Here is a 17,542-nt window from a genome sequence, read left to right as displayed (position 1 = left end):
TCTATGGGTTGATGTGTGTTAGCTGCACAAATAAAAGGGCTTGTAACGGAATAGCCCCGGATGTAAAAGTCCAAGGCTAAAACCCCTTTCTACACGCGGCAAGATATTGAGGCTAACTGAATCCAGCCTGTTGGAATAAAACTATTGAATACTTTATGAACTCATCATACAGTAAAGGCAGTTCAGTACTGTTGCCATGGGGTCATTCCTTCATCAGACGTGTAGCGATGTTCTCCTTGTGCAACTTACGTAGCCAGTGCATAAATACTTTTTCATTATATAGCTGGTTTAATGCTATGTGATATTCCAAATACAAATGGCTTTGATCTTTGTTTGTGGGGAGAAAAAAATTAACTTCTAGCTGGATTTACTCCTAATTTAAAATATGGCCCAGTGTGTATAATAAATCTAACTGTCCTTTGAGAGGATGCACCAAAGGAACACTGCAAATAGCATAGACCACAACATAACATTATTTTGATCATTACAGAGTTAAGGTGCGTACACACTAGGCCAGTGTTGGCTAACCTTGACACTCCAGCTGTTGTGGAACTATATATCCCAGCATGCCCTGCCACAGTTTTAGAATGCCCTAATAGCAAAACTGTAGCAGTGCATGCTGGGTTATGTAGTTCCATAACAGCTGGAGTGTCAAGGTTAGCCAACACTGCACTAGGCGATCAGGAAAGACAGTACGATTACGACATCGTAATCATACCATCGTTCCTGATCCCCTTTAGTGTCTGCACTGAACGATCAGTTGTTCAGTGCAGGCACTGTCCATCATTCCTGAACATGCCAATCTGTCGTTATCAGGTTGTGCTGCATGTTCAGGCGATGGACAATGTCGGAAACGACCAGCAGGAGTGCGCATCACTGGTCGTTTCCGACATAACAGTGCACGATTACGATGTCGTAATCATGCAGTCGCTCAGTAATATCGCCCACTGCGTACCCACCATTACATGACAATTTCCTTAGTCAGTTTATCACAGACAAAGACCTGAGCAGTCTTATAGATCAGGTGCGTTGCCCTCGACTTGTTTCAATTATTTAAAGTCTGATTGTTTGGTGAGGGGTGTTGTATGGATGTTTGCAATTCTCACAGTATACATTGTTAAACATTTGACGTGAGGAAGACAGCCACAATGGTCTTCGATGTATGCATGTTTTTACTGTGTAGATTATTTGAAGTATTTACACCAGCTGGGAGTGTACATGTGGTGTGGACATATACTAGTGTACAAATTACACAGGTTACAGTAGACACTATGGACAGCACAAAGTAATGGAGAAGTCATAGACCACTCCAACAAATGTATATAACCAATCAGTACATACCACTGCCCCAGTGCAAGATGCCCCAAACATAGGTGTCTGTCAGATCTCCAGTACCCTCAGTAATGTGTCACCCTGGACGGGTCCTACTACTCCTAAACTCACTACATACCACACGCTCTGCTGCCTACCTGGATGATAGTACACGGTGCCAGACCAGCCTGCAGGCACAGCACACATGAAGCAGCCTAGTCCCATGTACCCCAGGGGAGGCCGCCTCCCCGGCAGCGCAGAGAACACACTCCCCCACAGGCAGGCCAGGTACCCCGGTAGCCCTGTCCCCAGCCAGCACACAGGCCTCTCACCGATCTCTGCAGCTCCCCAAGCCATAGCGACGCCCTCTCCTTTCCGCTCGGGTCCGGGTCGTGGTAGAGGGCCTGCACGGCCTGATACACGGTTTGCAGGCCGGGCTTCCCTTCCATGTCTCAGTCTCGGCGATCTCACGCGTAGTGTATCACAGCCGCCGCTCCCCAGGCTTCATCCTCCACCTCGGCCGTAACTGTGATTGTGCACCCGCAAACTGCTCCGGCCGGGAAGCACAAGCCAGCAGCACACCGTTCCGCCTCCTCCCCCGGGGCCACAGGGAGGGGGCGCCGGAAATCTTTCTGCTCAATACCAGTGTGGCCCTTCAGCCGTCTCACGCAGCGGCAGCCTTCCCTGCACCTCTCCGGCACCTCAGCAAGGCGGCTGCTTCCCGGGCAGGACGTGCGTCACCAGGCCCTTCCTGCTGCTGCTGGTCCGGCGCTGTTCTGGGTCCCCAGTTGTACGGAACGCGGAGAGCGGAAGCGAGTGTTGCTCATTGCATGTATGTGTGTGTATACAGCTGCAGGGTAGGGCAGAGATCGGCCGTGCTGATGGCGGACTATATAGCTGTGCTACTCTGTCTTCTTGTATTTACCTCTGAGACAACCGAGCACTAAAACCAGTTGCATGAACGTTATTATTATTTACTGCAAGGTAGCCGCCTGGGCGCCATGGTGCCCACGACACATGCACACATATCGCTTGTGCCACCCTACAGATGTCTTCCCTGGGCACTTGTAGGAGTGATAGCGCCACGACTAAGCCCTACCAGTTACCGCCTGTAGCTGATGTATTCATTCCTTTTTTCCACTTAGAAATACTACTGGTTAGGGCATCATTTATATCTGACATACAGTATGGAATTAGGGGACAGAATGCCATGAGGCACACAGGTACATTTTACATCGATGTAGTGACCAGACTAATATTTCCTGTTGGAAGTGTGCCCATATACACCTCGTTGATGAAAGTCACGGGTGATGCTAATCCCCAGCACATGTCAGGAGATGTGTGAAATGTCGTTTTGCAATCCTAAAATATTAGGAAATAATCTGAAATTTCAATTCAGTGTTAAAGTAAATAATGGTCTCTAAATACATGTGTAATGTACAAAAAACACCTATCTTGATAGAACTTTAAAGCTGTAAACATTGACTAGACATGTTTTCATTATTATTTATAAACTTTATTATAAGGTGCCACAAAGTGTCCTCAGTGCCTTATATTGGGTGTTTGCATAAAATACAAACATACATTTATATAATGAAAAATCAGTCACTAACAACATAGTACAAAGTAGGGCAGAACAACTGCAGTTTACACAGTGAGCATAATGTAATGACTTGTTGAATAAATTGGGGAAAATGGAGGAGGGATGGGGATACCAGTGTGAGGCAAGTCTGTGTCCTGGAGAATAGGTGCGAGATACAGGTCTAGATATGTTGAATACAAGTTTAAAGACCAGGCCCAAGGAACATGTCAAGAAGTAAAGCAATAAATAGGAAATTGTACGTAGGAATACATAAGGAAAGAGTCCTGGCCCATGCAAGGTTACATTTACTATCTAAAGCAGAGTGGTGCCAGCACTGGGAAGGTAAGTGGAGGGTTAGGAGGAAGAGGACAGGGCTGGTAGGCTTGGATGAAAATATGAGTTTTTAGGACTCGTTTGAAGCATTGCGAACTAGTAGATAGTCTATTTGGATGTGGGAGAGCAGGACAGGAGAGGTATTGGAGGTGGAAAGAGGTAATAAGCTGGAAACTGCAGTGGCGGTTCCTGGCACATAATGGAGAGGGTAGGAGATGTAAGGGCAGGGGGTGTCTGAGAATTTTGTAGGTGAGGAGTATGCATATCATATTGAAACTACAATTACCCTGCTACTGCTTCCTGGCAGTACCACCATTTCCTTATTTAAAAATGTAACAGATCCATATGTACAGACCGCTGCTTAATTTGGTAAGTGGTCAGATTCTGGTTATTAAAGCTCAAAGCTACTTTTAATGTTTTATCCTAACAATCCTTTTCAGTTTTAGCATTTATAAAGGTTATTGTACAACCAGACCTTGATTTGAGGGTAAGCCACATAAGAATGGGCCTAGCATATGTACAGGGGTAGCTTGCTGAGCACACTAAGCGTGTTTTTCTATAACAAAAAATGGTTTGGTGTGGATTTGTGTGACAGTAGGGTTAGCAGAGAGTTGGAAGCATTGGTGAATGCACATAATTTAGCCTATGAAGAGTAAGAACATTTATCCTCCTACAGGTCACCTCCCTGGATCCCCAATGTTTATGAGCAACTCAAGGTAACTGGAATCCCAACCACAGAGATCAGGGGGTATATTTACTAAAGTGTGAGTTTTTAGAAGTGGTTATGTTGCAAATCGCAACCAATCAGATGATACTTAACATTTATCTAGCACCTTCTAGAAGATTATAGCTAGAATCTGATTGGTTGCTATGGGCAACATCTCCATTTTTAAAAACCAGCACTTAGTTATAAATATACCCCCAGATGTCCTGAAGTGAGGAAGACCGCAAAGGCTGCTAGATGACATAAGTGGAGGCACAGACAGACAAGAACATGTAGCTGTTCACACACACTGTGATAGGAGAAAAACAATCACTATTTAGTTTCCATGCCATTAAACAATTTGAAAGAAATGCAGTGTTCAAGATCTGACACAATCCACATTCACAAATTGCCAGAATATATGTAAAGTCTTTCAAACAATGTTTTCTGTGCTCTGGTTCTCTTCCAGTTAAGTGTCACAGCATGGTGAATGTAGTTTGGACAGTTGTAATATTGGTCATCAATTTCTAGGGTAAAAGTGATGTTATTATTAACACTTATTTCTACAACTCTAGCATTCTCTGCAGCACTTTATAATAGAAACAAAGTAATAAAACTAGATTGGATATTACAAACAATTACAGGTTAATAGAGCCTGGGTTGTAAGTTTACAATCTACTGTATAAGGAAATTCGAATTTGGAACACAAGTTAAAATACCACAGATTGCATTGAGTGTAGAAAAAGAATAAATAAAATCTTGTGTGACGTGTAGAGCAGTGTTAATCAGGTAAAATAGCATTGGGAGGCTAAAAAAGCAGTTCAGGAATTTGATAGGCTTGCTTGAAGAGATTGGTTTTCAGGGAACACTGGTTTGAAGGCTAAAGGTGCCTACACACATAACGATATTAGTAACCAACGATTTTAGTGAATGATTTTCGTCTAGATTTTCCCTTGAAAAAGTGAACGAAAATCATTTATAAAAATAGTTGGTTACTAAATTAATGAACGATGAACGATTTTTTAATCATGCATACAGTGAATGGACATTGTTCATCGTTCATTCTGTACAACATGAACGATTTTCAGAACAAAAATCGTTTGTTGGAGAGGCAGAATGAAATACAAACGTGAACACACATGAACAATTATTGTTCATCATTCACCTTAAAAAGATGAACGATTTTATAAACGATTTAACGATAACGGCGTCGTTATAGTTAAATCGTTAAAAAAATCGTTATGTGTGTACGCACCTTAAGGGGTAAATTTACTAAAGGTGGATTTCAATCGATTTTAAATCAATTTAAATCAATGTTGTGTTTCTGGAGGATAAATCACACACTTGCATACAATTTTTTATTTGGTTTTTGTGTTAGTAAATGTGTGATCTAGCCCCAGAAAGACAACATAGATTTAAGATCTATTGAAATCAAGATTTACTAAATTTACCTCCAAGTCTTGTACGAGGGAGAGAATTCCACAGAGTAGGTGTATTCTGTAAAAGCTTTGTAAATTGGAGCAAATAATGAGTGATATACATTGAGCAGAATGGAGAAGTTTGGTGCCATATTTACATATATAACCACTGTGACAATTACCATAAGATAGATATACTACAGAGACTTTTCTGAAGCCTGTTTATTATTTGACATGGTTACCCAATATATATCAAAGAGTCCCTTGGAGCACAAATAATACCCATTATACCTGTGCAAGAGCATTAGCAAAAATAAAGAGTAACTGATCTAAATAACAAGACACATGCCATCATGGAGTAGTGGGATTGTATACAAAAAAGAAATACATGGTCAACATAGTTAACAGTATAAAGCTGGAATGTATTTATTACATTTAGATTTTCCACAGTTACATCCATTCTAAGATGTCAAATCTAAACCAGGTGTACTGGCAGCTCATCTCTGTTGCCCTAGTTTTCACTAGGCATATTAGTATGAACAGAAATGGCTCACCAGTCATTCCTGGCTGTTTGCTTAGTGGGTATGAACCCTGTTTGGCCAATATGTATAACTGACTTAATGTTTCACATTTGTGTGGCCAAATGCTTAAGCTGCATACACACACAACGATTTAGTAAATTAACGATTTTAGTAAACTATTTGCGTTAATTTTTTCAAGGGAAAAATGAACGAAAATCGTTTACTAAAATTGTTAATTTACTAAATGTAATGAACAATTTTTTTGAACTACAAACTCTTTTTGCATATTCCCTTAATGAAACTCATTGAGTTGGTCAGTCTGACTAAACTACAAACGTGAACGTGCATGAACGATAATTCATCGTTTTAACTCAGAAAGTGAACGATTTTTTGAACGTTAAACGATATCAATAATCGTTCAAAAAAATCATTATGTGTGTATGCACCTTGAGTAGAAACTGCATCACCACATTAAGCAAACAAATGGTTCAATAGGAAATAAACAGAATGGGGTCTTTCCTTGATATGAGCATCACTAGAGCTATCATTTTGTACACAGACTTACTGTAGGCAATCTACCCAATATAATGTCTGCAATACATTAAGAAGATTATTTTCCTATAGCGTTTATTTATCGCCTGTGCACCATGATTAAGAAAGGTTCACACAGCTTATTGTTTGTTAAATTGTTCACCACTGAGAGATCCAAAGTAAACTGTTTCCAACTTTGCTATAATGCCTCAGTTCTCCCCTGCTTGTGAACCTTGTAATGTGGAACTAATGGTGGCTGACTTGAATTTACCTATGCTGTTAATACAAATAAGGTATTATTAACATTTTAACAGTTATTTATATAGCACACACATATTATGCTTTACAGAGAATACTTAGTCATTCACAATTTCACATCAGTCCCTGCCCTATTGGTGCTTACAATCTATGGGCCGGATTCATTACGAATTGCGATCGCAGCTGCAATTAAGCACGCAGGTCTCCCATGAAAATATGCTATGCTGGCTGTACGATGGCCTTGCAATTGCATTCATTAGCATATTTTGTATTACAAGAAGAAATTTTGTATTGATCTTTGGTGGAAATAGAAAAAAGGAGGAATATAGATTACGTTCAAGAGAGACTACGGTTTCTTCTAATTTCCTAGGTGTTTAGAGGAGCTGAATAATTAATTTGCAGCGCTTTCATATACCAAACCAATATTGTGGATCTAATTTTGTGTTCAAGCATTGGGCTGATTGCTTTTTGATGTGTGAGAGCGCAGCAGCTGAGAAGCGCATTTGAAAAGAATCTTTAAATTAAGAAACAAAGGCCCTCATTCAGAGCCGGACGCTCTGAGCAGAGCGCTCGCTCTGAATGAGGGCCGACCTCCATAAAAATGGAGCGTCCTCCTGGACGCTCGTATAGCTGTGGGTCACCACCCACAGCTCATACGAGCGTGCAGGATGATGGTCGCGATGGTCTTGACCATCGCGACCATCGCCAGTGCGACCAGAAGCCTGTGGTCGGGGTTTTCGACCACAAGCCCTGGAGTGATTTTGGCTCTATCAGAGCCAAAATCACTCCCACTGACATCACTAGTGATGTCAGTGGGGCCGGCTTCTGACGGTAGGCGTTCCCTTGGGAACGCCCCCGTCTGGGAGGCACGCCCACCAAAGGGGGCGTGCTGTCAATCAACATCGACAGCACGCCCCCTTTGATCAGACACACACAACGAGCGAAGGAAAGTCCTTCGCTCGTCGCGTCTGGCGCATGCGCACGACGGAGCTCCCTCCGTTGTGCGCATGCGCAGTGTACACCATCGACCCACTTGCGAGCGGACAGCCGCTTGCGAGTGGGTCTGAATGAGGCCCAAAATCGTTTAGTTTGTACCCAGCTTAACTTTGCATGCATATCAGAGCAGCGGATTAATGGATGCAGTGCACACGGTATCTACACATTGCGGGCAGAGCCTTGGGGCATCCCAGCATCTCTGAGAGTGCTGGGCACACTCCCAGAGTGATGAAAATGGGTGCGTGCCACGAGGCCACTGCCCCTTCCCGAATGGCCATGCCCCCTTTTGGGGTTTCCACATTTTAACTCCCATGTGACATTTTAACTCCCATGTGTTGGGAGGTATGTATGTTCCAATCTCCATCTATTCGCAAGTACTGAACTAAAGGTGCCTAGACGATTAAGTTGAGTGATTGAACGATAACGATCGTTCAATCGTACATAAATCGTTTGCAAAAATGTCTAAAACGACCAGTGATGCGCGTGCCTGCTGGTCGTTTAGACATCTATCATCGTGCAAACATGCTGGTCAACCTGACAATAACGTCAGGTTCAACATGTTTGCAGATAATTGATGTGCCACACTGAACGACTGCACGTTCAGTGCAGGCTCATCACAGACTGACAAACGACTGCACGATTACAATGTTGTGATCGTGCAGTCGTTTTCATGTCTGCTAGTGGATGGGCACCTTTAGACTACATTGGAACATCCCCGTCATGCCTCTCTGTTTACAAATGTACATATGTGTCAGAAAACCCTAAACTTCGCAGCCATGATGATGGTTTTCTGGAAAATTAACCTATTTACACTATGCAAACTGGTGTTGGTCTCTCTCTGCATTAGCCCTAAATGAGAAAATGTCACTACAATTAAATATATATATATTTAAATGCAGAAAGAGGGCACTTTATATCTCATTGCATTCATAGACCTAAGCAAGCACCACAACAACACACATTAAAATATATATATATTTATTGTACTCGCAGGGCCTTATTCAGAGTTGGACGTAAATGTGAGTTGTGGCTTTTTTCGCCTACAATTTGGATTGTGCGCATTTACATCTATTTACACTGCGCATCTTTTTCAGCCGTTAACGTGACTTGAAAGTAGAGAGCGGGACATAGGCTGGAATGAGTGTATAGGTGAGGACAGGGGATGTTCAGATTCAGCCAGAATAAAGTAAGGGATTGGTGTGGTGTAGTGTGGTGTGAATTGCAACTAAAATGGCCACTAAACAGATGTAATTTTGTCTGACTTGCGAGTGCTAAAACCCTGGTGTAAGTTGCACACAGATAATGATGATGGAAGCAGCGTGCATCTGAGCGGACGAAAGATTTTCCAACATACTTATTCATGCAAACACATTTAAATGCTACAATAGTGTTTAATAAGTCAAAATACAAAGCAATGAATAGTTGTTTTACACAAATAAGACTTCTGCATACTCTGTTGGATACGGTTGCACATATGTTTGAGTTTTATCACACAAAAAAAAAAATATTTTTAATAATAAAAAATATCCCAGCTATGTACTACTGGGAACTTGCAGGGACAGCGGTTGCGGTAACCGCTGTCCCTGCGAGTTATATACCGGGCATCTCGGAGAAGTCTTTCACTGAAGTGAAGTGACATCTGACCCAGGTACCGTAGGGTAGGCAACCGTCTCTGAATAAGGTGCAAAAATGCGCCTTTTTCAGAAAATGTGTTATTATGTTTGCATCCAACTCTGAATAAAATCCATAATCACCAGAATCCTCGAAAATATGTGATATGCATCAGGTATTTGCCATTATATTTTTAAGATAGAATAAGTGACACTTGGAGTAGACAACTGTTTGTACGGGTGGAGAAGTACATACGTAATAGCAACAAAAAAAAAAACAGGTAGTACCGGTAGAGAGGTTCCAAAAACAGCTGGGAGCAGCAGAAACTACACAATATTTTAGCTGCATACTTTGATATGAAAGACGTTGATGTTGAATCTACGGCCAGCAGAGGTCGCTATTACTGTTTATTTCTTAAAACTCTATGGTTCTCTTTATACAGATGAATATGTGACGGTGGCACGTGCACGTGTATATTACTGCCAGGCAGTGAGTGACTCCCCCAGCCTAGCTCTGAGCTGCCCAGTGGGTGAGTAGACTCGGTCAATCTGTCGCTCCCCAGCTCCTATAGTACTGCAAGTCCATGGACGTTGCTGTTTAGAAAGAAAACCTGGGACTTATAGTTCCACAGGTACCGGAGAACCTCCAAGCTAGCGGCGATGACGGCTCAGCCATAAGGAAAACACGTGTGACTCGGGCATATAGGAGAAATGTGCGTGTTCTCATTGTAATATCTCTTGTCACAGGATGGAGGCTTCTACCTCGTGTTTCTCCTCAGAGTCTGACTTCTGCGCAGACTGTGGCTCGGTGCTGCCACCTCCTGGTGCTAAGGACACAGTTACCTGCCCCTGCTGCTCACATCGTACACCAGTCACAGGTACTACAGCCACAGTGTTTCCCCAAGGACGGTACCAGCTAGGGATTTATATAGACTGCTTCAAAAAGTCAGGTATTATAATCCCGGGATTGGAGGCAGCAATTCCTGGGTTTCAGGATTAGTAACATTGAAAAGTTATCTCTGAGAGTGAAGTTTTGAATAATCGCTCTGCTCCCCCTGTACCACCACCCAATGGGCGTGTGAGGCATACACACAGTAAGATAGTCTGCTCCCTTGGCTCAGGCTTGAGGTGTAGTTTGGGGAGAGAGGAAGGTGTGAAGTGGCGATACACCTCTGTCTCCAGTCGCTGCTTGCTGTCCTCTGTAACCATATTCAGGCTGTTCAGGGGAGTACCATAAGTCAGTGCGGCCTGTCAATCACTGTGCTCTGGGTCTGCGTAGCCTCTGCAATCGCAGTTCCCATCGCAATTGCTGGTTTGCGCACTGAGATGCATGCGCAGAACGCAACAATTGATCGATTGTGTGCGTATTAGCAACTGCAGTCCTTGCTGAATCAGGCCCTAAGTACAGCATTGGTAGCATCCAGATGTGGCAGAGTACTGATCCTCCAGGCTGCACACACATTCAATATCCCCTTCCCAGTAGCAGGACCCAGGGCTGCATGTGGTAGATGGAGAGATCGTGGCTTTCCATATTCTATTACTATGAGTAGCAGGCTGCTGTATTACAGCACTTGCTCCATTGTGTCCACAGGTCTCGGATGTGTTATACCTCCTGTCAGTGTGTAGGGAGGCACTAGTGTTATCTGTGTTTCTAGTCCTGAATTGTCAATTTCCGTCTTCTCGGTGTTGGAAGATGCTAACTGTAGAATTCAGTCCCAGGATTGAGATTTTTTTAGTTCTGGGATTACAAACATGGGTCATGATTGGCTTCCCTAATACCAGCTATCTACCTCTTTATTACATGTCTATCAGAAAGACATTAGTATCCATCTCTATCAGAAAGACATTAGTATCCTGCTCATTTGCAGTCTTTTATTGCTCACCTTGATTTTAGTATTTGGGTAACAAGTAACACACATTGTTTTCTCTCCCAGTGTTCCTAGCCAAGAATGTTCAAACATCAGTTGTGTTTAACAAGCTCGACACCATTGCACTATCAAATGAGACAAATGAGACTGGAGTCTTAAAAGGACCAGTGGTAAGAGTTGTCATTGACCATACAGTGGTACTGTTCTCCAGAGTGAAAAATAATTTTATATTTCTTATTCGGGGTCCATAGGGATCAACAGGGATACCATGGGGATATTTTTGTTGGAAGATCAGGCACCAAACAGTTAAAGCTTCTGCTCCCAGAATGCCCCGGGTTCTCCTCCATATATACCCTGCCCCTAGCCATAGGACTTCAGTTGTTCGTTTGGAATCGGTACGATTTACCGTCGGACGCATGTCTGGCGGTTGGAATCTCGACACCAGCATCCCGGCAGCAGTGGAAATCCCGATCGTCCTCAGGGAAGTATTAGCTAACCTAATTCTACCCCCTAACCCTCCCTTAGGGGTGCCTAACCCTAACCTCCCCCAGTACCTAAGTACAAGTGTCTAAACCTAACCCCCCCTTCCCCCCTGCCTAAACCTAAGTCCCCCGGGGGGGTGCCTAACCCTAATCTCCCCCCGGGAGACCTTAACCCCCCCTCCCCTAGCCTAAACCTAACCGGGGGGGGTGCCTAACCCTAAGTCCCCCCTGGAAACTCTAAACCTAAATCCTCACACACACCCCCCCCCCCCTGTGGCTATCGGCGCCCGGTGTCCCTTAGATCGGGATGTCGGGCTCCCGGCGTATGACTAATGACATGCGTCGGCATATCGACGCCTGTCTTTAAACCTTTGCCGGGATATGACAGTCGGGAAGCCGACTGTCGGGATTAGGTCCGCCGGCTTCCCAACTGCATACCGTTCGTATGGTGCGGCAGGATCAAGACGCACCTTTGTGACAGAAGGACTGCTCAGAGCAGTCCTAAGCTTTTATTTTATGTTTGTTTTGCTGAGTTGGCAGTACCAAGCGTCTGAATTAAGATGCACATACTGCAGCTCCATCTACCTCCACTGGGCTGCAACATCAGTAATTGTGAATTCGGCGGGTCGCGGCTGAGCTTAGCTAGCAGCAATGCTGTGACCTGGACTGCACCGGATGCTCGGAGATATCAGGTAAGGCGATTCTTTGCTCACGAGGAATTGACCGCGGCAGTCCTTGCTTTTGGTGTCAGAGACGCACCAGAAGCTGCTGCTGTCAGGGCCCGGGATTGTCCGCGTCCTCACTTCACCAGCCGGGGCCTTATCTTCTGACGCCGGGGATCAGCAGCAGACACTATCTGCTGCCACGAGGCCAGCGTACCCGGCTGGTTAACACAGCTTAGGGTAGGTAGGTGCTCCCCCAACCCAATCCCTATGAAGGGTCTCGCGCATCTGGGTTGCTCCGCCTACCCTCCACGTGTATATGGGACGCTTACGGTCCAAGCTCAGTGTGCCCTGTTGCTGTGGTCTCAGGAGGGTCAGGTCTGGGTCAGTCTCCCTGTATACCTTTTCCTTGGTTAAGGTATATGGTGCTCTATGTCCTACCATTCCTTTGCGTTGCTGTAGTTGATTAAGAGCCAATTGTAATTATTACATATGCATTGTATGTGACTGTTTGCTAGCTGCTGATTGACACTGTCTTTTAGTTCTAAATCTGTCAATTATAGCTATCACTGTTTCTCTCCATCCTTCTGGGGTGGAGGTTTCTTTCTGAGTACTTCACATTCAATTAAGATTTTGTGAAGGCTGTCGCATAACATTGCAATTATTGCCTTTATTCACCATGTGAAAAGATAAAGGGAAACAGGAGGAGGAGCAGCCTCTGCTGGTTACATGTATGTCATGTACGGCTTATGTGTCCTCTCAGGACATAAAGGATGGTTTGTGTGTTGTCTGTTATAAAGAGTCACCTCACCAGTCCAGTTTACCTGTCCCTGGACAAGATCCATCTTGGGTTTCATCTTTGTCCCAGGTTATGAAGAAGGTTGTGGATCGTATGGCTGCTCCTACGATGCCTCCTTGGATGGGGTGTCCACAGTATACTATGTTTGCACCACCTATGCTTCATTCATGGGAGGATGTTTATGGTCATTCTATTGAGAGCATAGCACCATCTAATGTTGATAACAGACCGGTAGTGACCAAAGCGCTTAAGCGTTATCTTTTTATCAGTCTGCCTAACATATGGACTGACGCATCATCAGGTGAATCAGATGTTGCACAGGGTTCCTCTACAGGATCTAGCTCTGGGAAGGAGGTTCATCCGTCCACGGTGGATGCTCCTACTTTGAGAGAGGTTAAATCAGTCCTAGATATTCAGGATGATGAGCCAGCTCATAGTAAGAAGGCTCCAATGTTTAATCACCACCGGAAGGTGGTCAAAACGGAGTTCCCTGTATCTGAACAGCTTAGAGCGCTTATCAAGGAGGCATAGGGTAACCCTGATAAACGATTTTGTGTGAATAAAAGAATAACATAATTGTATCCGTTCCCACCTTGTGCATGTACTAAGTGGGAGGTACCTCCTATTGTGGATTCTTATGTAACACATTTAATCAGAAATGCTACATTGCTTATTCCATCAGCGTCTTCGCTGAAGGAACCACAGATAAAAAGATTTAAGCTCTTCTTAAAACAATATTTTCGTCATCTGGAGCAGTTGCTCGTCAAGCTATGGCTGCAGCCTGGTTAGCCAAAGCTGTTGTAGAATGGATAGGGGCATTGGAAGTTCGCTACCAAATGCTACCAGAGAACAGGTGAGGAATATCTCCCACATACGTGAAGCAGCTTCCTATCTGGGAGAGGCTGCAGTGGATGCTGGAATTTTAGCTTCTAGGGCATCAGCAGCATCAATAGTGGCATGCAGGGCCCTTTGGTTAAGTTCTTGGAAGCTGATACAGGATCAAAGAGGGCATTTTCTATGGAAAGGTACTTTTTGAAGCAGAGTTGGGTAATATAATCACTACTCTGGCGGCTTCAAAATCTACAGGTCTGCCATCTATGTCAATACTAGATCTAGGTAGGTTTCTTTTCAGTCCTTCCGTCCTCAGGGATAGGCCAGCTAGTTTCCGCAAGTCTAAGCGACAAACTAAGAGGTCTGGCCCGTCAAGACATCCATTTTCTTAGTTGGACAACAAGCCCTCGGCCTGATGGAGCGGGCCTCCTCCGGGGGGATCCCAGGGTGGGAGGCTGAGTTCTTCAGTTCGCGGATTATTGGCATCAGACAACTACAGATGCCTGGGTCCGAGAAGTGGTCTCTCAGGAGACATCCCCACCAGAAGTTTTTTTGCACAGATCATCCATCAGATGTGGTCAAGGCCTTGGCCCTTCAGAAAGCCATTCACTCCCTGCTGCAGGTGGGGGTAATAATCCCGGTTCCTGTGTCTCAACAGAGAAAGGGTTATTATTCCAATCTGGTTCAGAAACCGAATGTGGCTTACCGCCCTATACTAAATCTAAAAACCCTCAACTGGTTTATCCATGTACCCAAGTTTCGTATGGAAACTCTCCGGTCAATTATTTTGGCAATGGAGATGGGATTACGTGGTTTCCCTGGACATTCAGGATGCATATCTGCATGTTCCTATTATACAATCCCACCAACAATTCTTACGGTTTGCTGTCCTTCAGCAACATTACCAATTTCAGGCTCTACCCTTTGGCCTATCTACGGCTCCCGGGTATTTACCAAAATAATGGCAGACATGACGGCCTATCTCAGGCGTCAGAGAGTCAGAATTCTGCCATATTTGGACGACCTTCTGATAATGGTGCAGACTCCGGTTATGTTACAAAACCATCTTCAAATGACCATAGCCTGCCTACAAAGGCACGGCTGGATAATCAATTGGAAGAATTCGTCACTTTCTCCAACACAGCAGATGGTACATCTGGAAGCGTTTCTGGATTCTCAGGCACAAAGGGTGTTTCTGCCAGAGGACAAGATTGCAGATCTATCATTGGGAATATGCAAGCGAAGGGTATCAATTCTGTTAGCAATGCAGGTCAGATTGCTTCATTACCAAATTATATAATTTTTTTCCAAGGAGTTTTGCGAGTTCAGCCTTCTTTTGTTCCACCGTAGCACCGTGGGATTTGTCTTTGGTTTTTAAGGGACTACAAGCTTTCCCATTTGAACCTTTGGACTCTGTGGATTTGAAGTGGTTGACAGCAAAGACACTTTTTTTCTTCTTGCTATTTCTTCTGCTCGCAGAGTCTCTGGTTTGGCAGCGCTATCTTGTCACTCCCCATTTTTGATTTTTCACCAAGATAAAGCTGTTCTTCGAACAAGGGAGGGTTACCTTCCTAAGGTAGTGTCCCGTTTTAATGTGAATGAAGAAATTGTTGTTCCAACTTTTCAGTCTCCAGACCTTTCTGTAGGTGAAGCCTCCCTGGATGTAGTGCTCTCCGTATTTATGTGGAGCGTACAAACTCTGTCAGAAAATAAGATGCTCTTTTCATATTATATGGTTTTCCCAAAAGAGGATGGCCAGCTAACAAGCAGACCCTGGCTCAATGGTTTACGTATGACTATCTCTCCACACAGGCTGATCTTCCTGTCCCAAACACGGTGACTGCACATTCTACTCGGTCTGTAGGGCCATTGTGGGCATTTACTTGTGGTGCCTCTGCTGAGCAATTGTGCAAGGCAGCCACATGGTCTTCTGTCCACACCTTTTTTAGGTTTTATGCCTTTGATACTTTTGCCTCTCAGGATGCTTCCTGTGTGTGATGAGTTCTCCTTTCTTCTCAGGAGCGTCCCCCACCCTAGGGGAACTGCTTTGGGACATCCCCATGGTATCCCTGTGGAACCCTATGGACCCCTAAGAAGAAAATTAGTTATGGTAGACTATCCTAGATAACTCCTTTTCTTCAAGGTCCACAGGGCACACACCCTGACACACCTGGCTTCATTGGGTTATTTTCTTTCGGTCACAGATTCCCTGATCTTCTGTGAGAGTGTTTGTGGTGTACGATTGTTCTTCCTTCTCTTTCCTTCTCCTGCCTTGAGGCTTGTTAACTAAACTGAATCTCCTTCCCGGTGCTATTCAATTCGCGTTGAATTGAATAGGGTCCATTGACTAAGCTAGCATGGCAGTGGAACATCTGATAGTGACATAATTTTAGATAAGGGGAAGTAAAACTAAGCTTAAAATTATTTAACAAAATATAAGTGGCTTCAGTTAGTTATGGTTGTTAATGTAGTGCCTTTGTAACTTTGGGTCTGCAGAATTGTATTTAAGATGGTCATTCCTCCTAAGTATTTTAATGGGGAGTTCGATTCAGTGCGATGTGATACCTAGCTGCGTATTTATCAGTCAATTAAGGTGGTCCTCTATGGGGTGTGCTTTTGTGATTCCTGAACAGCAAATTGCATCTATCGCATTGATCTTCTGAGGATATTTTCCACGCGTTGAATCATCTTCTGCATCTCTCTCAGCTTGATAGGCGCTGCTCTCGCTGTGGGTGTGAGAAGATGGTCTATCACACACGACAGATGCGCTCAGCAGATGAGGGGCAGACTGTCTTCTTTACCTGTATACAGTGCCGGTGAGTACATCTACATATGTATATTTACCTTTGTTTTATGCACACATGTATTAACTTGTGCACAAACTCTATTGTTCTGCAGATGCAGAATATGATTTAATGAGATTTAAATTCTCGTTTGAACTGATTATAGTGCAGATAATGTGGTACATGTTCATGCTTCAGCCTTGTCTTGATTTCATCCTCTCCAGATTCCAGGAGAAAGAAGATTCTTGATGCAGCAGTTCCCAGGGTATTCATGTCATTAGAGGTTTTCTGTTATTCTTCTTTTTAATAAAATATTATTTTTGTTACTACGTCTCATCGTTATTGCTAAATGTATAGAAACATATTCTGCTAAGTAGAATGCCTGATGTCTTAGACTGGCTCATTACTAATTCTCAGACAAGCAAAAGAAGAATGTTGGTGTTGTGCTTATAAATGACCAATTCAAATATTAAATTAATTAATAACTGGGCATGGCAGAAAATAGAGTGAAGACACCAAATATATGATTAAGAAATCTCTCTTTATATATTATTTAGCATTTGCAACAATATTACAATCACTATCATTTCTCTATTTCCTCCTAGAAAATGTTAGACAGAATCTGATTGGTTGCTATAGGCAACCGCTCCACCTTTCATTTTTAGAAACCTCTAGTAAATCTACCCCCAAGACTTGATGCATCTCCCTGCAAATGTGAAGATTGTGGTTATGTTCACAGCCTTCTAAATAATTTATGATTCTACTAGAAAGTAGTTGTCCGTTCAAGGCAGATCAAAAAACATGTTGTTCATAGGCTGATTTAAATATCATTGGTTGAGACCTTAAAGCTATCT

At 43.6% G+C, this 17,542-nt stretch overlaps 2 protein-coding genes across 4 annotated transcripts in view; one reads left to right on the top strand and one right to left on the bottom strand.

The window, feature by feature from the left end:
- Nucleotides 1-2,160, bottom strand: part of TNPO3 (transportin 3) — a 171,605-nt gene extending 169,445 nt beyond the window's left edge. The window contains exon 1 of one of the 2 annotated variants that reach the window (XM_088468653.1): nucleotides 1,644-2,160. In XM_088468653.1, coding sequence (XP_088324779.1) covers nucleotides 1,644-1,760 — 117 coding nt within the window. In that variant the 5' untranslated portion in view covers nucleotides 1,761-2,160. The remainder of the gene's footprint in view (nucleotides 1-1,643) is intronic. The other variant, XM_088468654.1, reaches the window with a different exon arrangement.
- On the top strand, nucleotides 1,975-17,014 carry POLR1H (RNA polymerase I subunit H). 2 transcript variants are annotated; one of them, XM_088468655.1, is made up of 6 exons: nucleotides 1,975-2,143; nucleotides 9,707-9,793; nucleotides 10,011-10,141; nucleotides 11,198-11,301; nucleotides 16,612-16,721; nucleotides 16,913-17,014. In XM_088468655.1, exons 3-6 carry the CDS (start codon nucleotides 10,012-10,014, stop codon nucleotides 16,935-16,937), a joined length of 369 nt encoding a protein of 122 aa, XP_088324781.1. In that variant the 5' UTR covers nucleotides 1,975-2,143; nucleotides 9,707-9,793; nucleotide 10,011; the 3' UTR covers nucleotides 16,938-17,014. The 2 variants fall into 2 exon arrangements, with proteins under 2 accessions (XP_088324781.1, XP_088324783.1); XM_088468657.1 differs by lacking the exons at nucleotides 1,975-2,143; nucleotides 9,707-9,793 and adding an exon at nucleotides 9,805-9,895.
- Nucleotides 17,015-17,542: the final 528 nt, after the last annotated feature.

The sequence above is a fragment of the Taudactylus pleione genome, unplaced genomic scaffold (genome assembly GCF_031769625.1).
Source record: "Taudactylus pleione unplaced genomic scaffold, aTauple2 ptg000086l, whole genome shotgun sequence".
NCBI classification, from domain to species: Eukaryota; Metazoa; Chordata; class Amphibia; order Anura; family Myobatrachidae; genus Taudactylus; species Taudactylus pleione.
Note: the sequence above shows the minus strand (reverse complement) of the source record. Positions and strands in the feature narration are given on the sequence as shown.